General features: G+C 35.1%; 1 protein-coding gene across 1 annotated transcript in view; it reads left to right on the top strand.

Annotated features, from left to right (window-relative positions):
- The window catches only part of LOC101890096 (protein sidekick-2), a 397,983-nt gene that overhangs the window by 325,014 nt on the left and 47,814 nt on the right, over positions 1–25,155 (top strand). Inside the window, exon 7 of the mRNA XM_059126712.1 lies at positions 12,919–13,148. Coding sequence (XP_058982695.1) covers positions 12,919–13,148 — 230 coding nt within the window. The remainder of the gene's footprint in view (positions 1–12,918; positions 13,149–25,155) is intronic.

Genomic DNA, 25,155 nt, shown 5'->3' with positions numbered 1-25,155 from the left:
GTCGGGCGGGGCCGACTATATGATACCCTACACCACTATGCATATTAAGTAGAGCTCTCGTAAAAGGGTTTATACAGGGCATTTCAGAGCTCTATGAGATATTTGGTACAAAATCAAAATCTATCTAATTCTATCGTGCATTTTACGAACTATCTCTGAACCGGGTTTCTCCAAATTTGACGTATTAGCTTCTAGACTGAATTCGGTCTTATGTACGAAAATTCAGGTGATTTGGGCTGATATTGACCATTTAGTGCACATTTAACCCGAAATCGGATGAAGATATATATGGGAGCTATATCCAAATCTGAACCGATTTCGATGAAATTACAAATAGCTATTTCTGGGCTGTATCTTATATCTGGTACCAAATATCATTCTTGTGGAGTGCATATTACGAATGTGAGAGGCTTAAACACCAAATCGGATAAAACATATATATGGGAGCTATAGCTGTTTCTGAACCGATTTTCTCCAAATTTGTTGTATTTGCTTTAAGGCTAATCTCGGTCACATGTGCCAAAATTCGGGCCATTTGGGCTGATATTGACCATTTGGTGGTCAATTAACCCGAAATCGGATGAAGGTATATATGGGAGCTATATCCAAATCTGAACCGATTTCGATAAAATTTAAAACAGCTATTTCTGTGCTCCATCTAATACCTGGTACCAAATATCACGGTTGTGGAGTGAATATTACGAATGTATGGGACTAAAACTCTAAATCGGATGAAACATATATATGGTTGCTATATCTATATCTGAACCGAATTTCACTAAATTTGATATACTTGCTTCTAGGCTGAATTTGGTCCGATGTACTAAAATTCAGTCCATTTGGACTTATATCGGCCATTTGGTGCACAATTAACCCGAAATCGGATGAAGATATATATGGGAGCTATATCCAAATCTGAACCGATTTCGATAAAATTACAAATAGCTATTTCTGGGCTGTATCTTATATCTGGTACCAAATATCATTCTTGTGGAGTGCATATTACGAATGTGAGAGGCTTAAACACCAAATCGGATAAAACATATATATGGGAGCTATAGCTGTTTCTGAACCGATTTTCTCCAAATTTGTTGTATTTGCTTTAAGGCTAATCTCGGTCACATGTGCCAAAATTCGGGCCATTTGGGCTGATATTGACCATTTGGTGGTCAATTAACCCGAAATCGGATGAAGGTATATATGGGAGCTATATCCAAATCTGAACCGATTTCGATAAAATTTAAAACAGCTATTTCTGTGCTCCATCTAATACCTGGTACCAAATATCACGGTTGTGGAGTGCATAGTAGGAATGTGAGGGACTTAAAGATCAAATCGGATGAAAGATATATATGGGAGCTATATATATAATATACTTGCTTCTAGGCCGAACTCGGTTGGGTGTGCCAAAATTCAGGTAATTTGGACTGATAGTGGACATTTGGTGCACATTTAACCCGAAATCGGATGAAGATATATATGGGAGCTATATCTAAATTTGATCCGATTCTCACCAATTTCAATCGGGTTCATCCTTGGGCCAAAAAAATATTGTTTGGAAAATTTCATCTCAATCGGATAATAAATGCGACCTGCATTTTGTTCACAAGAATATATGGACAGACGGACGGACGGACGGACGGACGGACAGACAGACGGACTGACATGCATAAATCGACTCAGAAAGTGATTCTATGAAGGTTCTCAAAAGTAAGTATGGGTCTATCTCGTTTCCTTCTCCATGTTACAAACAAATGCACAAAGACATAATACCCTTACCACTATGTGGTGTAGGGTATAAAAATTGGAGATCCATATACTAGGGTTAGATATCCGTGGAACTTTTTTTAATTAAAATGGAATTTATATGAAATTGCGGTTGTATAAACTTTTTATTGTTTGAGGCAGGCGAGGATGGTAACAAGTGAAGTTGGTCGATATTTGCAGTTATGACCCTGTATAAGGAAGCCCAACATGAAGATAATTAGATGATAGATATATACAGGGTGAGCTAAAAAAATGCAACAAAGTCAAAAGCCATGATTTTTACATTTTTTTAAATTTTATTGCGTGAAAGCAAACAAGTAAAATAACATTAACTTCGGCCGGGCCAAACTTTTAATACCCTCCACCTTAGGGTAAAGGAAACATAAGAAGAAATATGCAAAAACCATTAAAATGCCGAATATCGGGAGGTACCGTTATATGGGGGCTATACCAAAACGTGGACTTATAATTACAATGACTCGCCACACGAACTGGGACCCATTATGATCTACAACTACCAATTTTCAGAGAAATTCTTGAACAAATGTGTAAAAAATCATCAAAATACCGGATATTGGGAGGTACCGTTATATGGGGACTATATCAAAACGTGGACCTATACATACAATGTTTCGCCACAAGAACTAGGACTCATTATGACCCACAACTACCAATTTTTAGACAAATCAGTGAAAAATGTGGCAAAAGCCACCAAAATACCGAATATCGGGAGGTACCTTTATATGGGGGCTATACCAAATCGTGGACTTATACATGCAATGTTTCGCTACCTGAGCTGGAACCCATTATGACCAACAAATACCAATTTTTAAACAAATCCGTGAAAAAATGTGGCAAAAATAATTAAAATGGCGAATATCGGGAGGTACCGTTATATGGGGACTATACCAGAACGTGGACCGGTATATATACTTTCAATACCATCCTAGACACAACACAAATTGCTCTGCTAAATTTTGGCGCTCTACGTCAAATAATGTGGGCTGTATCGTGATTTAAGCAGACAGACGGACAGACAGACATACCGACGGACATCGTTAAATCGACTAAGAATTTTATGCTGATTATAAATATATATGGGGTACAACGAATATTTAAGGATGTCTACAACGAATATTTAAGGATGTTACAAACGGAATGACAAAGTTATATTTCCAAGGTGGAGGGTATAAAAATGTCGGAAAAAGCATCAAATTTAAGAATTTAGTTTAGATTTGTTCGAAGTGGTTATGGTCTTCAAACGCCACTTTGGTATTTTTTAGTGCCAACCTTTCTTTCCAAAATATTCCAGGCACAATAGTCCAACGGATTGGTATCCGGAGATTTTGGTGGTCATTGTGTGCTGGAAGCTGAGTGCTGCGGCCAAAATGTTTGCGAGTTCTATGCTTTAATGCATTTTCGTGATAATATTCGGCAGTTATTCTGATGCCGAATATTATCGGCTGTTGTGGCCGTTAGAGCACTCCAGCATTTAAATGTGAATAAATCTTTTGTGTCTCGTACCATCGCTCGTTACCGTGTTTACTTGCCAAAGAGGCCAGCTGAAAATGTGCACCTTTGTCAATTATAGTGTATTATATACCGTCCGATCTTCATGAAATTGTTCGTAGGGGTATTCTTAGGGTCAGACTAGAAGCATATTGTCTTGAAGATGTAAATTTAGGGGTTCAAATGGACCGTCAGAGCAAAACTCAGATTTGTATGGAAAGAAAAGTTGATATAGAAAAATTGAAATAGAAAAAAAATATCGAAAATCTATATATTTGAAAAAATAATGAAGATATTGGTTTGATAATAAGTATACGAGAAACTGTTGACTCTCTCATGCTTTTTTCTTAACGCAGAAGATCTAGCCCCGCTTATTTTTTTTTAAATCTATTATATATAAATGGTAGGTAAAATGTATAGTAACTCATCAATTGCAGAACGGCTTGACCATTTTGAGTCAAATTTTGAGAAACGTCAGAAAATTGGACAAATTGCAATATGTTTTTTGATATGTGGAATAATTTCGGAAAGGCTTTTCGAAGAAAAAAAAATACAAATTCTTGATAGAAAATTAGTAACTTTTCAAAAACAAAAAAATAAATAAAAACGAAAATTTTGTATGCTATTGCTGAGAATTAGCACTGTTAGCGAGTAAAACTGAGATTTTGAAGCTGTTGTTGGGAATATTTACAAAAGATTGCGATAGTTACTTAATATGATTTAATTTTGTTTTTTTGGGGAAGGTATAGCGTTGAAATTAAAAAAAGGCATTGGGATGGCATTTTATAATCCTGATACTGGTCAATACTGCTACTGCTGAACTCTCGCCAAACGTCGATAATAAAAAATCGAGAGCATGTCCTGAAACAGATTTCGTCCAAATAACTATTATGCTCAAAACATATTTTCGCGTTTATCTTTAGAACTGTCATATTTCTTAATTTTCCACTTTTATTTTAACATACATTTAAGATTACAACATTTTTATTATACATTTTCTCTGAGTGTGCAAATGCCAATGTCTCTTTTTTGATGGACAACATGAAGTGAGTGTTGGCGTTTACACTCTGAATCAATTGAAAATAATGCAATAATGAATGATTTCGACACTAATAGATACATGATCTGTGATGAGAAAATCCTTGCTTGAATACCAACCACTTCATGTCAATGTTTTAAGGCTTCGTCCATAATATATCAGAATGAGCATTGTAGCCACAAACATATATTTATATACCAAGTATGTACATATGTATGCATATAATTATGTTTAAACATTCAAGGACCTACATGGTATAACACCACTCATCTAAAGCCACTTCAACGTTTGATGATGTATTTATAATCAAATCAAATTAATAATGTACCCAACACTCTCTCATCACTCGTCGTATCCAATTGAAGGCGGCTCAGTAGTAGTAGTAGCAGCGGTAGGCAGCATTAGCATTGAGATTAATAAATTCCAGCATTAATTAAAACATCAACAGCTACCTATGTGGTTAAGCTATCATACCCATTATTATCGGGTCTGTCATTACAAATCCATCAATATTGTGAGGTGTATGTGTGTGTACATTAAATTCTATATATATTTATAAATCTCAAGTATCACAGAGAGACAGACAGAATATCATTAGAATTTTTCCAACAATTATTATGATATGTGTCTGTATGTATAGATATGTAGGCATGTTGTGGTAGGGTTGTTGGAACCCAATCAACCAAGCAGCCAGCCTGTGGTATCCAAGAGGTAGTAGGCTTGCGAATATTGAACCAGAGTTAAATGTGAGATGCGTTTTTGTTCGTGTGTATTTGTGGTTGGCAAACATACAATACCACTTCTATGGGGAATATAAATTTATAATTTCAATAAATTCCTGGTTGCATAGACATTTTACACCTTCTCTCTTTTCCTCTGTGCAGCAACAGCAACAAAGTGGAGTAGCGTCAATGACCCTTGTAAAGCAAAGCTATTTGAATAAATGATTATATTTCATATTTGAAATGTGGGGGCTTGTTATGACAACCGATGATGACAGAATGTCAGCAATTATATTCGAGTATTTGTTTTGTAGCTGGAAACGTTAAATTTGAAGATGAACGGTTTATGGATAGTTTAAAATACATTACCATTGGGTTGCAGCGTAACTCAAAAGCAATAGACATTATTGGAAAACGGAATGGAAAGAGGGGACGGATATTGTCAGTCTTCGACTTTCCGTTGTAAATGTACGCAATTTTTAAATCTCTGTAATTTTGAAACGAAAACGAACCGTTAATCAGTTATGGCGGCCCGCACCATCACCATAGCCGTCGCTTGAGTTTTGGCGGGTAACCGAAGGTGCACATTTTCAGCTGACCTCTTTGGCAAGTAAACCCGATCATTTTTATACCCTCCACCATACTATGGAGGGTATATTAACTTTGTCATTCCGTTTGAAACTCCTCGAAATACTCATATCAGACCCAACAAAGTTTATATATATTCTTGATCAGCTTTAAATTCTAAGTCGACTTAGCGATGTCCGTATGTCTGTCTGTCCGTCTGTCTGTTGTAATCACGCTATCTTTCGATCGAATTGAAATAGAAAGCTACAATTTTGCAAACATGTTTATTTTGCCAGTAGGCAGATTAAGTTCGTAAATGAGCCATGTAGGTCCACGTTTTAATATAGCCCCAAAAAACGGTACCTTCCGATATTCGCTATTTTGATGATTTTATAGACGATATTCACCGGAATTATTTCAAAATTGGTATTTGAAGTTCCATATGGATGCTGCAGCTTAAGACAGAATATTGTCTCTGCAGGTCCACGTCTTTGTATAGCCCCCATATAACGGTACCTCCATATATTCGGTATTTTGATAATTTTATTTTTTGAAAAATTCGTTCCAAACGTGGAGGGTATTCAAAGTTCGGCCCAACCGAACTTACTGCTTTTTAACTTGTACTGCTGAACAACGAATTTTTTCTCATCGGAGAAAACCAAATTTGGCAGTTCACCACTTTCGGCCAAGCGAAGCAACTCTTTACCTCTTTTGAGTCTATTTTTTCTGTTGCGGTGTAAGTTCTTGCACTCTTTGGAATTTCAATGGCTTTACCCTGAGTTCATTTTCCGATTTTTGCCGAATGGAATATTGCGATATGTTCAGCTCATGTGCCATCCACCATCGCTTCTTTACTTTTCGAACCATTTCTGCCTCATGTTACTGTTTTCTTCCGTACACTTCATTGACGTCGGGCTACGTTACTAGTATCACGGTAACAAACGATGGTACGAGACACAAAGGATTTATTCACATTTAAATGCTGGAGTGCTCTAATGATAGTTATAGCGTTGCCCATATTCGACGGACTCATCTGGCAACGCCATTACTTTTGACAGAGATGTCACATCGCTTAATGACATACCGCGTTTGAAGCGTTAGTCCAAGCAGATTTTTACCATGAACCAATACACGCCACGCGAGCGCTCTGAAATAGTTGAAATTTACATTCAACAGAAGAAGTCAATTGTGAAACACAACGTGCTTTTAAAACATTAAAAAATGTGAGAAGTGCGCCTTCTAAGAACACCATTACCATTGTCACTGAAATAATTTTAACACCTGTCGGACAAGTTGCTTAGTAATGACAGCAGTCTGATTTTGGTTGCAGTTTTTTCATCTCACCCTGTATGTGTAATATTGCAGTGGATTTCGGCACATCCGATTGAAGTCAGCCCAGAATCAAGTACTTAAAATTTGGAGGGTATGGTTCAGTTTTAGCTATAGCTCCTATATTCTGTCTCATCGGATCTGTGTTTAAATCAATCCTAATATGCATTCCACAGCAATTATATTTGAAAACAGATATCAAATAATCAATACCGGTTCAGATTTGGATATAGCTCCCATATTTATTTTTATCCGATTTGGTGTTTAAGTCCATCACATTCGTAATATGCACTCAAATATACCTCTGCCAAATTTTATTGAGATCGGTTCCGATTTGGATATAGCTTCCATCTGATTTGACACTTGTTGTGCACCAAATATGTAATATTAGTCCAAATTGAATGGATTTTTGCATATTCAAATGAACTCATCTTGGAAGTAAATACGACATTTGGTGAAAATCGGTTCCCATAAACCTTTTGCTCCGATATATATTTTTTAAATAATCCTTCTCAAAGTCATATTAAACGCTCTACAGCGATTTTATTTGGTCTCCGTCAAATTTGGTGGAAATCGATTCAAGATTTTAATAGACCTCAGCTTTACAGTCATAACACACATTCACATAAATTCCCAATATAAACGTTTATATGTTACGGGTAGCTTTAATAAATATGCATAGTGGTGTAGGGTATCATATAGTCGCCCGACTTGCGACCTTTTCTTTCTGGTTTCACTTGTTTTGGCATAAACGCGACAACATTTATAGAGATTGTTCGCAAGCTGCAATGGAAAATTAATATCACCAAAATTACGAAACTAGAATTTTTTTGTGAGCTCCCCAAATATAATATTTGTGCAATATATTTAATCTCATTTTTTCTGGTAAATTTGATTAAATTTTTCATACTTTTTATGTTAGCTTTGTTTTCCTACAAAAGTAAAAAAAATGTATTCAAAAATTATATTTGACTACATTTGAACTTTTTTTATAAACAGCAAAGATTTCGATATAGGGCATAAATTTCGGTTCAACACCCTGGATGATGTCATCCATAGGTCAAGACAAAGATGACACATTTGATTAATTCCTTTAGCTACAAACGAATAGATTGACAACAATGTTTACTGAAACTCACCACTAATATTTATTCGTATTAATGTTTACATGCATATTAATTCTCTTTGCACTGTTTACAATAACACTAACAAATACTAACAATATTCCCTCTTACTTTATATGTATAACTAGCTGAACCCGGTGCGCTTCGCTACCCCTTTTAATTTTATATGCATTCAAAATTTTATTTACGAATATATGTTGGTTAAAAAAAACAAATTTCAAAATTAAAGAAAAAATTATTGCACTACTTTTATGCGTAAATAACCAAAACCATTAGAAAAGCAGTAACATGACATACATACACGAAGGGTTTGTCCTTCGGATTTATTTATTTATGTAACTGCAATCTTTTGAAGTTGAGTGGCATTACTATTGCAATTAGTGAATTCGAGATAGCAACATACTTCGCCGTAATAAGCGTATTTCAAATCAATTGTTGTGTTGTTTTTTAGTGTTAGCCTAAGGCGTTGTGGGTCAATGGTTGTTATTAAAATCATATCCCAATCTGATCCGATTTAAATATAATTTAAAAAAATTACTTTTACACCAAACTCCGCCACACCTTTCATATTTCATTGAAATTGGTGCGTCAAATATGTGAAATCGGCCGATAATATATATATATGGGAGCTTTATCCAAATCTTAACTAATTTCCAATTAATTTGTCACATTTATTATTGTAGTCAAATTCCGTCACACATTCTGAATTTCATTGGTATCGGTCGTATATATCATGTTTGGTGCATAACATGTATGAAATCGGCCGAAATATATATGTTAGGTATATCCAAACCTCAACTGATTTCAATATAATTTGGAATATGTAACGGGATTTTGTCTCTCTCGCTTTGGGTGCATCAAATATGTGAAATCGGCTTAGTATATATATGGGAGCTATAATCAAATCTGAGCGTATTTGAATATAATTTGTCAAATTTATTTTTGTACCAAATTTAGCCACTCATGCAAATTTAGCCACTCATATCCAAATCTGAACCGATTTTAATATAATTTGACTAATTTATTTTCTAATCAAAATCCCGTTACATATTCCAAATTTCTTTGGAATCGAACATACATATCGTGTTTGGTGCATAAAATACATGAAATCGGTCGAAAATATATATGAGAGCTATATCCAAATCTAAACCGATTTTAATATAATTTGACAAATGTATATTTGTTTTAATTTCCGCTACAACTTCCAAATTTCATTGAAATTAGAGATACATAGCGCGTTTGGTGCATCAAATACATGAAATCGGTCGAAAATATATATGGGAGCTATATCCAAATCTGAACCGATTTCAATTTAATTTGACAAATTCATTTTGGCTCCCGATTCCGTTACTTATTTTAAATTTCATTACAATTGGAAATACATACCGTGTTTGGTCCACCAAATACATGAAATCGGCCGAAAATGTATATGGGAGCTATATCCAAATCTGAACCGATTTCAATATAATTTAGGAAATCAATTTTTAGATAAAATCTATCACACGTTTCAAATTTCATTGAAATTGGGGATACATAGCGTGTTTGGTGCATCAAATGCTTGAAATCGGCCGAAAATATATATGGGAGCTATATCCAAATCTGAACCGATTTCAATATAATTTGACAAATTTATTTTCGGATTAAATCCCGTCACACATTCCAAATTTCATTGGAATCGAACCTTCATATTGTGTTTGAGACATCAAATGAACGAAATCTTTCGAAAATATATATGGGAGCTATATCCAAATCTGAACCGATTACAATATAATTTGGCAAACTTATTTTTGTTCCAAATTCCGTTACGTATTCCAAATTTGGAGACTGTATCTTCAACCAATCAATAGATATGTGCATATAAAATCTAAATTTTTGGGAGGTACCTCCGATTCTGATGCTATATCTCCAGTTCCAAGTGGAAATTCAAAAATGTATATAGCCTATGTTACTTTCAGGCGATGTTGCAGTATATATGGAAATTTTCAGGAAAACCTATTCAGCGGTTTTCGAGTCCATAAATTACAAACAAACAAACAAACAAACAAACAAACAAACATACAAACATTTTCCTCTTTTATAGATATAGATAATATTTATTTAAAAAAAAATATATTTTACTAACGAACATGTTGGAATTTTTTTCTCCCTTCCCTTTTACTCTCTTTTCATGTGCTATCATGTTACATATCTTGGGTGTGTCATCAAATCAAACAACCATCGAAATCGTCATCATCATCATCATCATGTATGGCGCTGGGCTGTCAACGTCATCATTGTCAACAACTACAACGAGCAATGGCAAAATATTGAATATATCAACTGCAAAAACAACAACAACGACAACACTAACATTGATGACAATTTAAAAAAATAACTATGGATATAAATAATTTTAACGCTTTTATGCCATGTCAACATACATACGCTTCGTTACGCTTCAATTTCTATGAAAATATGCGACAAATGAAAACAACGGAATTTCTGTTGTGTGTGTTTTTTTTATTCTGCATTATTTTTATTATTTTTGGTGGGTGCTGGTGTAAATTTGTGACAAATAAAAACTACCTATGTGCAACAAATGATAACAAAATGCAACATATTTTATGCACGGATATCCCTTTGTAAAAAAAAAATTGCAAAAAACACAAACAATGGCCAACAAAATATGGAAAAAACAATGCCGAAAATTAAAAAAAAAATGTCGAATTTTCATCTATCCACATAACTGTGTAACCGTTTCCGTTCCTTGTGTTTCCCCTGTGTATGTGCATTGGTATTGTTTGATAAATTATTTTCTGGAAAACAAACGGAAAATAAACAATAAAACCCTCACACCATAAACAAAAAAAAAAAACCTGCAAACGTCAACAACAAATTTATTTCTTTTTTCTTCGTTACACTTTTCCACTGACAACACGTCACGTAAAACCTGAAAACAAACAACCACTCCAACATCAACAATTGTTAATTTTTTGCTGGTGTTTTGCTGGGCGAAAATGCCTGTTGTTTATACACATGACAAAATATATACATACGGTATAATGTACCATAAAACAACATATACGCACACACACACACTCACACATTCACACTCTTTTATTCATACATTCACTTGGCCATGTCCATTTCCAAACAATATAAATATACACAAACACTCTTCTTTTTAAAACACACATATACCCGCCATCGCCTCGCATACACCCACTCGCTCTTTCGTTCGTACGTTCGCTTGTCCACTTATATCTGAACAATAATGATGACAACGGCCAAATGGCTTTGCCGATGATGTATTTTGCCTGTAACCATGATGCCATTCTTTTACTGCGATTCAAAATGACAATCAATACCAATGAAAACCAAACACTTGCCTACACTTTCTCTGTCCTGCCGGTTTTTTTTCTGTGTGTTTCGAAAAAATCACACATTTGGACACCATCATACCTTTGTTTGATTGTATGTATGTGTGTGTGTGCGTGCGTGGCTGTGTGTCGAACAACCGCTTATCCCTATTTGTATGGCATATCGTCAACAATGCAATGTTTTTACAACATTTGCTCAACCTACACATATATGTATGTCCTGCAACAATAATAACAACAACATTGCCATGTGGAATAAAACACATGATGGTGTTCAAACGCCAACAAAAATAACTACAACAACAACGACGACGGCAATGAATCTTTACAATGTGGCCTCAATTGTCTATATTGTGTATTTTCTATTTATTTGGTTTACCCATGTATTCCGGTCACATTACTGTCTCTAATACCATGGTGCGGATACTTGTTATTATTTGTTTTTTTTTTGTGTATTTCCGTCGTTATTGGGCTTTCAAACTCGTTCTTTTATTTGTCTTACATCTTAAATCCCAACTCATACCTTCCACTTGTGCACCTGCTGCTGCTGCTGATGCCTTGTTCATACTTTCAATCTGGATGTGATTGCTCATTCCACTCTCCCATGTCTGGCAATATCTTGAACATGATTTTGATTTGGTTGATGCTACTCAAAATCTGTCATTCATGTTAAAAATGGCCTGGCTTTCTCTCGCTCTGAATCTCTTGCGTGGACCCACTGCTTCTGCTTTGAAACATGCATTTGATTTGATTTTTTACACTTAACTTTTCCTCGCCGTACGTGCCTCTCTTTCTTTATATCCGCTCCCACACCCACATCATCGTGGTTCTCCTCCAATGCTAATTGTTTGGGGGCCATATTGATTTTGTTGTTTTATCATTACGACAATAACGGCCGTATTCATCTCATTGTTGTTGTTGTTGTTTTTGGTGTCATTTGTTGTTTGTTTTCTATTATTTTTACACATATGACGGCAACAATGACAATGTCAACGTCAAAAATGTCCACATTTTTTGGCCCAAAATTCCATCATCTGCTGTGTTGATACTTATTATGGTGTCTGTCTGTTTGACTGTCTGTCTATCATACATTCACATACGTTTATATGGCTGGTTGGCCGTGCTGATATGCCATAATGTGTGCATGTGTGTGTGTATGTGCGTGTTATCCTGACTGACATATTTCGTATTTCTTTATACTGATTAAATAAATCTGTCATCCAACATAAACAAATGTCAAAAAATATACGTAAATCCGGGTTGTTTTTCTCTTCGCATCCTTTAAATCCCCACAACCAAAAAACGACAAACGTTTGCTGTCTGATTTTGTTTTATTTGCGAATTCTTCTTTCATTTTATAAATTTAATAAATCTTGAAATGGTATTGCCCAAAATCTTACCCACCCCGCCTTGTACCCTTCTTTCTGCATAACATTCCTTCCATGGGGAATATACCAACCCAATTTGTACGTGGTTTCTTGTTTTTGCTCAACCCGATCTAGGTCATTTGGTTTAAGGACACCATGCAATTGGATACCACCGAGCGTCATATTATGGAGAATCGTGGCTCACGTCATACGCTGATTATACGTAAAGTGCATCCACAAGATTTTGGTAATTATTCGTGTGTTGCTGAAAATCAACTTGGCAAGTCACGTAAAACTTTACAGCTGAGCGGTAAACCGAATGTGGCTGTTTTCAATTCGCCACCAATCAGTCAGTATAAGGACCGGTAAGTAACTAGGTTAAGCTGTATGGTATTGTATTTATAAAACATACTCTCTCTCACACACACACACATACAGCAACGGCAAAAGGTAACCTGCACTGCTTGTGTTGCCAGTGGTCCAATTAGTATCTTCCTCTGCCTCAACCTTTAAATTGCTCCGAATGTATGTACGTTTGGTTCTAGGTATTGGTACAAGAGGAGTAAGAGAAAGATTTCCCATTGCCACAGTTTTTGCTGTTGTTGTTATCGGTATTTATGTAAAAAGTATATTGTATCGGGATCGTAACTTGTAATCAATGAAACACATTCGTTTACACAATTATATATGTGTTTTTGTTATTGGTTTGTTCTCCTCATCTCCAGTCCATCCAAGTTGTTGGCGGATTTATCAGCTATATTACATGTTATATACGTGAAGGACATAATTACCTTAACTACATGTCTTTTTTATGTACAGGTTCTTATTTTCGGAAAATATTAATGATAATATCTCGGCGAATACAGTATTTGGTCAGGAGTAGTAGAATTTTTGCAATATATTGGGAGATGATATAATCCCTTTTTTAAATATATGCATATTTTTTGTAATGCAAAAATTTTCATAATTTTGGGTAAATACAGATTTTTGATATTTTGAAGAAGGTAAATGTAAAGGAAGTCAGAAGGTCAAGGAAGGAAGAAGGAGGTCAAGTAAAATGATTTGTGAATGGTGAAAGTTGACAGATTTTGTACATAACGGAACAAAGCTATTGTACATCGGTTTTTTCCAGGGTTCTCAATCGGAAAAATATGTATAAAATAAATAATGTAGATTTTTGATAATTTCTTTTTCTAGTTGAGTTTAATGACATAAGGAGATATCTTTTATAATTTACAATTGCCTAACAACGAAATAATTAAAACAAGCAAAAAAACTGTAAGTTCGGCCGAACTTTCAATACCCTCCACCATATGGAACGAATTTGGCAATTTTCAAAAAAAAAAAAAACAAAAAAACAGTAAAGAAAATCTTAAAATCGGGTGGGGACGACTTTATGATACCATACACCACTATTTTTTAGTAGACCTCCACATAACAATTAAAAGTTTTTATGGGAGAATTCAATCATACACGCTATGATTTAATTATAGTTTAAAGTTCAAAGGACTAAATATGCCGAAGCATTTGTATCTTTTAAATTCGCACTTGTATTGCCCATTTGGTGCACAATTAATTTGAAATCGGATAAAGATATATATGGGAGCTGAACCGATCTCGATAAAATTTGGCAATTATATTTCTGAGCTGTATTTGATATATTTCCCTGAATATCGTTGTTACGGAGTACATATTGCGGCTGTGGGTAACAAATATAACAAATCGGATGAACAGTAAATATGGGAGCAATAGCTGTATCTGAACCGATCTTCACCAAATTTGAAATACTAGCTTCTAGACTCGATTCGGTCGTAATGGGGAAGTACCTTTTAATGGGAGCTATAGACAAACGTGGACATATATAAACAGTATTCTGGTGCAGGAAGTAGATTCCAATTTCAAACCCTAAATACCGAATTTTAAACGCTTCTGTTTGAAGTATGGCTAAAATCGTCAAAATACTGAATATGAAGAGGTACAATCATGTGGGGGCTGTACGAAAACGTTGATGGGTATGACTCATCTACGAACTTGTCCTGATTTGATACAAAAGACAGCTCTATACAAAGTTTTAACTTTATATACCACTAGCGTGATTGCAACAGACCGGCGAAGATGGCTAAATCGACCAAAAATTTTACGCTACCAAATTTCAGATATTTCCCTTGAAAAATATGGCTTCAAAATCAAAAACTTAAATCCTGGACATCGATAATTTCTTAGACATTCACTGTATTTTATTGTGAAATTTTTTCGAACGGACTAAATTGCATGTTTTTGGTTTTTGTCGGACAAGACATGTACGTACAGCTTAATTAGCACCACCATGAAATAAACACACAAAAACGACCTTGTGAAGATGTGCTGTACTTTTTTCACTCTCTTTCATCCAGCTACGTGTATAATTTATCAAATGATGACGTCGCCATGAACAGCGAAGATGTACCTTTTAACGTAAACTCTATCTGAACGTGTGTAAATGAAGAATATTTGGTTCATTACCTTTTTTTGTTTGGTGTGTATTAATTAAAAACCATAAAAAAGCTAATCAAGATTACCAGAGGAAATGAGAAAAAAGGGGAAAATTGGGGGGAAATATTTAATCACACTATTACACATATATAAATCAGAATTATGAAGAGATCACAATAATTTAAGAAATTACAGAAAATGAAGAATTTAATTAGCCAATAATATGGCAAGCTATGTGACCATAAATTTATTACAAAGCCGTCTTTTTATTATAATTTGACACTAATATGCCTAACCATGACTTCAAGCTTCCTATGTACATGCATCTTAAAACGTCCAAAATACCTAAGCTCTGCAACACAGTTTTAATGAGACTATACCAAAACTTGAACCTATATGACCCATTATAAATAATAAAATCAGCAGACATAAGATTTCGGCTTAATGCGAAATGTTGAAACAAGAGATTAAAGGCCAAAACTTATCGAATTAGCCGTACAGTGAAACTGTTATTGTACACAGTGAGATGAAAAAACTGCAACCAAATTCAGACTGCTGTCATTTCAAAGCCACTCGTCCGACAGCTGTTAAAATTATTCCAGTAACAGCTCATTATATTGTTTTCAAGCATACAAAAGCACTTTGATGAGATTTTTCCAGAACAAAGTTATTCGTGATGGAATTCAAGCGTTATAGTGTTATTTCTTTATATTTGGCTGGAAAACAACAAGTGGCTATCGTTAGAGCACTCCTGCATTTAAATGTGAATAAATCTTTTGTGTCTCGTACCATCGATCATTACCGTGATACTGGTTTCTTAACCCGACGTCAAGGAAGTGGACGGAAGAAAACAGCAACATAAGCAGAAATGCTTTGAGAAGAAAAGAAGCGACTTGATCGAAACCCGCGTCGCAGTGCCCGAAAAAATGGCTCGTGAGCTGGACATATTGCAAACTTCCATTTGGCAAATATTGAAAAATGAGCTCGGGGTAAAGCCATTGAAATTCCAAAAAATGCAAGAACTTACACCGCAACAGAAAGAAAATAGACTCAAAAGAGCTAAAGAGTTGCTCCGCTCGTATTAATCGAACGAGGCATCAGAATAAATGCCAAATATTATCGCGTAATTATTCTGGAGGGTGTATTAAAGCTCTGGGCACGCAAATATTTTGGCCGCAGACCTTGGGTATTCCAAAAGGACTCAGCACCATCACACTCAGCACGCGCCACCCAAGAATTTTTACAAAATGAGGTTCCTCGCTTCATTTGTAGCGTACAATTGCCACCAAAATCTCCGGATACCAATCCGTTGGACTATTGTGTCTGCAGTATTTTGGAAAGCAAGGTCGGCACTAAAAAATACCAAAGTGTCGATCACCTCATACAAGCGCTTCGCCGGGAATGTGCCAAAATACCGCAGAGCAACATTCGGGCAGCGTGTGATGGTTTCATTGGCCGTTTAAAGGTCATAATTCGTACCAAAGGTGACCAATTCGAACAAATCTAAACTTAGTCGAAAATTTGATGCTGTTTCCGACATTTTTGGCTTTCATTCAATAAAATTTAAAAAATGTAAAAATTATGGCGTTAGACTTTTTGCAGTTCTTTTATCCACCCTGTACATATATTTTGATCAGCTTCAAACGCTAAGTGGATTTTGAAGTGTTCGTCCACCATTTTTATACCCTACACCACAAGGTGGTCAGGGTATTATGTCTTTGTGCATTTGTTTGTAACAGGCAAAAGGAAACGAGATAGACCCATAGTTCCTTTTGATGATCTGCATAGAATCACTTTCTGAGTTGATTTATGCATGTCAGTCCGTCTGTCCGTCCGTCTGCCCATGTATTCTTGTGAACAAAATGCAGGTCGCATTTATTATCCGATTGAGATGAAATTTTGCAACCAACATTTGTTTGGTCCAAGGACGAACCCTATTGAAATTGGAGATAATCGGTAAAAATTTGTGGTGCACCAAACGTGTAATATCAGCCCGAATAAAATGGAATTTTGCACATACAACCAAATTAGGCCTGAAAATAAGTATGCCAAATTTTATCGAAATCGGTTCAGATATAGCTATAGCTCCCATGTATATTGTTCATCCGATTTGTTATTATTGTCCTCCGCAGCCGTAATATGCACTCTGTAACAACAATATTTGGGGAAATATATCAAATGCAGCTCAGAAATACCTTTCCTAAATTTTATCGAGATCGGTTTAGATTTGGATGTAGCTCCCATATATAACTTCGTCCGATTTACCATTTATTGTGCACCAAACGTCTAATATATGTCCAAATGGGATGGAATTTGGCATATACGACCGAATTTAGTCTAGAAGGTAGTATGCCAAATTTGGTGAAGATCGGTTCAGATATAGTTATAGCTCCCATATATATTGTTCATCCGATTTATTGTATTTGTTACCCAGAGCCGTAATATGCACTCCGTAACAACGATATTCAGGGAAATATATCAAATACAGCTCAGAAATATCTTTGCCAAATTTTATCGAGATCGGTTCAGATTTGGTTTAGTTCCCATATATATATTTATCCGATTTCAAATTAATTTCGCACCAAATGGGCAATACAAGTCCGAATTTAAAAGATACAAATGCTTCGGCATATTTAGTCCTTTGAATTTTAAATTATAATTAAAATCATAGCGTGTATGGTTGAATTTTGCAATAAAAACTTTTAATTGTTATGCGCAGCTCTACTAAATTAGCAAAGTGGTGTAGGGTATCATAAAGTCGGCCCCGCCCGACTTTAAGAATTTCTTTACTGGTTACTTTTTTTGCAGTCGCGTTAAGATCCAAACGATCTGTGATAGATAGGTATGATTTTGCACAGAACAGTCTTTAATTTTCAGACAGATCAAGTTCGAAGATTGACTATATCGGTCCACGATATCATTTAGTTTTCTCAATTTGATAAGGCATCCATGATATCTGTCCTGCGTCAAAAGTATCATTAAATCGCTCAACCTTACAACATTTGCATGTTTATCTAGGACTGCTTCCACAGCAATTCAATAATTTGTTGGAGAATTGTTTAAAGCTTTCCGTTTTGTTATATCGAGAAATCAATCTTATTTCAAAAGCACTACCCGACCCTTTTGGATGTAATCACAAACAGTTGCCGTTTTTGTTTCTACTTTTTGTTCTCATCTCGTAGTAAAATATTGAAAAGCTACGTAAATTACAGTTACTGCACTTTTTTATCCGGGGGCGTTCATCGACTTCGTGCTGCAGTAAGCTGTTACATGCAGCCGCATCAGACCGCTTCGTTCACTTGTCGAATTGGAGCATTGCTGCGTAAAATTCAACAAAGTGTACTTTAGTTCTTTTAAATCGAATTCGAATTCATTTTGTATGGATTTATATTTATTTGTGTATATTTTGTCTTCTATTTACTTTGTTCTGGCATTTCATGAAATAGCAAACTATGAGAGGGGTTTTGTGTGAAAAGCAAAATGTTGCCCCATTTAGCACGAACGTAAGAAGATTTTCAAAATTGCTGTGTATATTTAACATGAAATAACAGAAAAATATTTTGCAATAAACTTTGTTGAGTGAAAGTAATCAATTAAAATTATTGATTGCACATTGTTCATGTGGCATTAAGGATGGGGAGGGGTTGTTTATTTATTTTATGCATTTGTGTTCAAATAAAAGAATTTTCCCTGAAACCATTTGTAAATTGAATTTTATTGCATAGTTGAAAAAAAAACATTTGTAATCTAGAAAAGGTAACCTGTTATTGGGCTTTTTTAAAAAAATTAATTTTCAACATTTTTATACCCTCCACCATACTATGGAGGGTATATTAATTTTGTCATTCCGTTTGTAACTCCCCAAAATACCCATGTCAGACCCAACAAAGTATATATATTCTTGATCAGCGTAAAATTCTAAGACGATTTAGCCATGTCCGTCTGTCTGTCTGTGTGTCTGTCTGTCTGTCCGTCTGTCTGTTGTAATCACGCTATCTTTCGAACAAATTGAGATAGAAGGCTAAAATTTTTCACACATGTATATTTTGCCAGTAGGCAGGTTAAGTTCGTAAATGGGTCATGTAGGTCCAAGTTATCATATAGCCCCCATATAACGGTACCTCCCGATATTCGGTATTTTGATGATTTTAGCGACATTGTTTACCGGAATCGTTTCAAATTTTGTATTTGAAGTTCGTAATAGATACTACATCCTAAGTCAAAAAATGAGCCATGTAGGTCCACGTCTTCATATAGTCCCCATATAACCCCCGATATTCGGTATTTTGATGATTTTAGCGACATTGTTTACCGGAATCGTTTCAAATTTTGTATTTGAAGTTCGTAATAGATATTACATCCTAAGTCAAAAAATGAGCCACGCAAGTCCACGTCTTCATATAGCCCCCATATAATTGTACCCCCCGATATTCGGTATTTTAATGATTTTAGCGACATTATTTAGCAGATTTGTTCCAAATTTGGTATTTGAAGTTCGTAATAGATACTGCAGCATAAAACAGAAAATGGGCCATGTAGGTCCACGTCTTCATATAGCCCCCATATACCGTACCCCTCCGATATTCGGCATTTTGATGATTTTAGCGACACTATTTACCGGGATTGTTTCAAATTTCGCATGTGAAGTTCGTAATGGATATTTCAGCCCATGCCAGAAAATTGTCTGTGCAGGTCCAAGTCTACGTATAGCCCCCATATAACGGTACCCCCCATATTCGGAATTTTGATGATTTTAGCTACATTATTCAAGTTTCGCATTTAAATATTGTAATAACTTATGACAAAAGTTGCCTAAGCAGGTCCACGTCGTCGTATAAGCATTCGGTATTTTTAAGATTTTAACAGAATTTTTAACGGATTTTATTATTATTATTATTATTATTATTATTATTATTATTATTATTATTATTATTATTATTATTATTTTTTTTTTTGGAAATTGCCAAATTTGTACCAAATGGTGGAGGGTATTAAAAGTTCGGCCCGGCCGACTTACAGCTTTTTTACTTGTTATAATTGAATTTTGGTAATCACATAAAAGAGAAAATCTAAAACATTATGGTTGACAAAATCTAGAACTAATATCAATTTGATATTAAATATTTTGTGATAAATATTTCACATATGCCACAAATTCGACCTTTAAATATCAAAGAGTTAGCCACTCACACAAACCCTTCATGTCCTGACATTTGCTTCGTTTCCAGGGCTTCTTCGCATTATGTGTGTTTGTTCAATCTGCTTATACAATTTTTTCTTTTTTTTTTTGTCATTTCACTTTTACCACATCTACCCACTCGTTAAGGGTTTTCTCATTCCTTAGCTTAGTCAGTTCTTTTGTCTTTAATTATCTGCTTTCATTAAGGTCTTACAAATGGCATAGAAACCTAAACAGAACGGAACAAATTAATTAATGAGTTGGTACACAAATAAATGTGAAAAAGTTGTTGACTATTTCCTTTTCTCCTTTTCGTGGCGTTAATGAAAAAAGAACCCAAAAGAAAACTACGAAAAAAATGTACAAAAATATTTTTAACAGGAAATCGAAATTAGAAATTCAGATACATGTTTATGTATTTTATTTACCAATTAGTAGATAAGTTGTGTGGGTACAGAAGTTTTTTATATTTATTGTAAATATAAATAAATATAAGTTACAGCATAAATTGTCATTGACAACCTATAAACTAAATTCAGTTTATAAAAAAAATTATCAGCTTATTTGTGAGAGTTCAAAAATATAAACACTTGACAATAATATTAAGTCACATAGGTTGTTTTATCGGTAGCTTTTCGGCACTACTTATACTATAATTAGACGATTTTTTTCTGAAAAAAAAAAAAATAAATAAATAAATTGCTGCATAAACGTTTTAACATGTTTTCCATACTACTTTAAATGATAAAAATTGAAAATCAGTTAAGAAAGGCCAAAGTCGGGCCGACTTTATGATATCCTACATCACTTTACATATATAGTAGAGCTACATGTACCAAAAAAAAACGTTTTTATGGGGAATTTATAATAATTAAAACGTACCAATTATGACCGTTTTTGAATGTGTATTATGGCTTTAAAATAGTTATAATTTAATTCCGAAAAGAACTACTAAATGACAGGCTTCTATCATATTCTTCTAAATTTGACGGAGGCATTTGTGTCCGAACAGATATTCATCAAAATCCATGATATTTGAGCTGATATTACATCTTTAGGCACAACAAACGTGAACGCAAACGAGCAAAGCAAAAAATGTCGGAAATAGCATAATTTAAGAATAAGTTTAGATTTGTTCGAATTGGTCAACTTTGACACGAATTATGGCCTTCAAACGGCCAATGAAACCGTCACACGATGCCTGAGTATTGCTCTGCGGTATTTTGGACTATTCCCGGCGAAGCGCTTGCTTAAGGTGATCGACACTTTGGTATTTTTTAGTTCCAACCTTGCATTCCAAAATACTCCAGACACAATAGTTCAACGGATTGGTATCCGGAGATTTCGGGGGCTATTGTGCACAGGTTGATATAAAAAACTGCAACAAAGACAAAAGCCATCATTTTTACATTTTTTTTTTTTTAATTTTATTGAATGAAAGCAAAACATGTCGGAAATAGCATCAAATTTTAGAAAAAGTTTAGTTTTGTTCAAATTGGTCACCTTTGGCACGAATTATGGACTTCACACACACCGTCACACGCTGCCCGAATGTTGCTCTGCTGTAGTTTGGCCTATTCCCGGAGAAGCGCTTGCTTGAGGTGATCGACACTTTGGTTTTTCAAGAGCCAACCTTGCTTTCCGAAATACCCCATACACAATAGTCCAACGAGTTGAAATCCGGAGATTTTGGTGACCACTGTGCGCTGGAAATGAAGCGAGGAACCTCATTTGTAACCATTCTTGGGTGGTGCTGAGTCCTGTTGAAATGTCCAAGGTCTGCGGACAGAATGTTTGCATGCCCAAGGCTTTAATACACCCTCCAGAATATTTTCGCGATAATATTCGGCATTTATTCTGATTCCACGGTCGGTTAATACGAGCGGAGAGCGACAATCGGCTGTTATGGCGGTCCACACCATCACCATGGCCGGCGCTTGAGTTCTGGTGGCCAACCGAAGGTGCACATTTTCAGCTGACCTCTTTGGCAAGTAAATAGGATAATTTCGTTTGCTTACAAACTGCTGGACAAAGAATGTTTCCTCATCGGAGAAAACCAAATTCGGCAGTTCACCACTTTCGGCCAAGCGAAGCAACTCTTTAGCTCTTTTGAGTCTATTTTCTTTCTGTTGCTGTGTAAGTTCTTGCACTTTTTGGAATTTCAATGGCTTTACCCCGAGGACATTTTTCAACATTTGCCGAATGGAATATTTCGATATGTTCAGCTCACAAGCCAGTTTTCTGTCACTGCGACGCGAGTTTCAATCAAGTCGCTTCTTTACTTTTCGAACCATTTCTGCTGATGTTGCTGTTTTCTTCCGTTCACTTCCTTGACATCGGGCTACGCTACCAGTTTCACGGTAACGAGCGATGGCACGAGACACAAAAGATTTATTCACATTTAAATGCTGGAGTGCTCTAATGATAGCCACTTGTGATTTTCAAGCCAAACATAAAGAAATCACACTATCACGCTTGGATTCCATCACAAATAACTTTTTTCTGTAAAATTCTCACCAAAATGCTTTTGTGCGCTTGTGAACAATATAATGAGCTATCTAAATTTAAAATTTAAAAAACCTGAACCGATCTCCATAACATTTGGCTAAAGTATTTCTAAAATTTCTTTGATATATTTCTCCGAATATCGTGGTTCGTCTTTGGACCAAACAAATGGTTTGGGCGAAATTGCGTCTAGATCGGGTAAAAATGCGACTTGTACCTTTTTTACAAAAATACATGGATACATGTGATTCTATGCAGATCATCAAAATGAACTATGGGTCTAACTCGCTTCCTTCTATATGTTACGAACAAATGCAGAAATGCATAATACCCTGAACACAGTGTGTAGGGTATTAATACGAAATTTAACAAATAAGCAGAAGCTTCAGTGGGCGGATCTGCAGATCGGTAACCCTACAACTTCTTACAAGATCATTCCAAATATCATTTGTTGTCCTTTAGAAGCTATTTCGAACATTTCTCAGAGAGTTAATACCATAAAATTTCGTGTCGATTTGTCTACAATTGTGACCTGTAGATGTGACTGTATTATCAGGAAAAATATGTTTTTGATTCATCGACTACATAGGTCCTTGATTTTGTATAGTGAGTTTTTAACCATTCCGGTCTTCAGCTGATATGTCAGCGAAGCTCTAAAATTGTTGGTGGATTTTTTTCCGAGTGAATAGAAACTCGCCTTTCCATTTAACTAAGTTCCATATTTTGCGAAACCTCTCAACTTCCAAAACAGTAAGATTTTTTAGTCGAAAATATATTTTTTAAGCCATGACAAAAGAGTTTCGTTAAATACAACAAAATGGGGCTTAAACCTGCATATAAAGCTGAGCACATGTGTGGGGTCATCTGACATGGTCGTTTGGAGTTTCGATGATTATGATTCATATTTTTCCAATTGTGTGCAAAATTCCACTGATTAGAAAAAATTGTCTATTTTAACATATATTTCAATAAATCAGCGTATGCTATTCACTCCTATTACAGAATAAAAGGAAATGCGAATTCCCAATCACAAATTAAAATTTCGTGGGTATTCCCATTCACATTGATTAGCTATTACCACATTATTAGAACATATAGAACATATAAAATTATATTTGCTGATAACTGTGAAATTGTTTTCGTATATCATTTTAGACATTTTTAGTTTTTTCAAACAAAAAAAATCCATGCAATTTCAAAGGGAATAAATTGTGAAAATTTTATATTTGTGAAAAAAAAAAAAAAAACATATCAATTTCGTTTCATAATACGGGAATTCACATTCGAACATTGCCATTTGGGGAAAACAAAATGCATAAGAACAACAATGGGAAATGGGAACAAAATGTATGCGAAATTATTTTCAAAATTGGGGTGAGTATCCATTGGTCACCACACTCTGCGCCAACATTACCCATTACATGATAATGATTTAAGTAAGTTATCTTGAATATCCCATTTTCATTTTCCATGTCCATTTTCAATCTAGGGGTAATGCACTTGTAATGGGTTATTCGGTAAAGGCGGTTACCAAATGGATCGAAACTTTTTTGCGTCAGTCATGAGTACAATTAAATCCACTAACCCCATTTTTCTACAATGTCATACAATTTTAATTATACCCTACAACACTATGTGTTGGGGGTATTATAAGTTTGATTGGGCCAAAAATTATGTAACACCTCGAAATATTGGTTTCCCACATAGGAAAGCATATATGGATATTCCTATCTCGCCGAGCTGAGTCGATCTAGCTATGTATGTCCGTCAGTCTGTCCGTCCGTGTTAATTTGTAATCACTCTACAGGTCGGAATTATGGCCCGATCTTAACGAAATTTAGAATGTAAGCGGGGTTAAGGTCAGAATAGAACCCTATTTCTTTTGGAGATGATCGCATCATATTTAGGGGTTGATATGGACCAAAAACGTAAAAATTTCATGATTTTGCAGTTGCTCTACAGGTCACAATTATATACCAATCGAAGCGAAAGTTAGCATGGGGCTAGAGCTTTGGGCTGGACAGAAGCCTTCCAATTTTGATAGTCATCGGGTAATATTTAGTGGTAGAAATAGACCATAGCATTTGCGATAAATAAAAATCAAATTTTCCATTAAACCGCGAATATTTTTAATGCCGGCGAAATCACAAATAGACGAACAGGTCAATTCTGACCGTTACGTAGATGCCGATTGTAAATATATCGGATATATATAG

Source organism: Musca domestica, unplaced genomic scaffold, assembly GCF_030504385.1.
Source record: "Musca domestica strain aabys unplaced genomic scaffold, Musca_domestica.polishedcontigs.V.1.1 4, whole genome shotgun sequence".
NCBI lineage: Eukaryota > Metazoa > Arthropoda > Insecta > Diptera > Muscidae > Musca > Musca domestica.
This window is presented reverse-complemented; position numbering and strand designations above follow the sequence as displayed.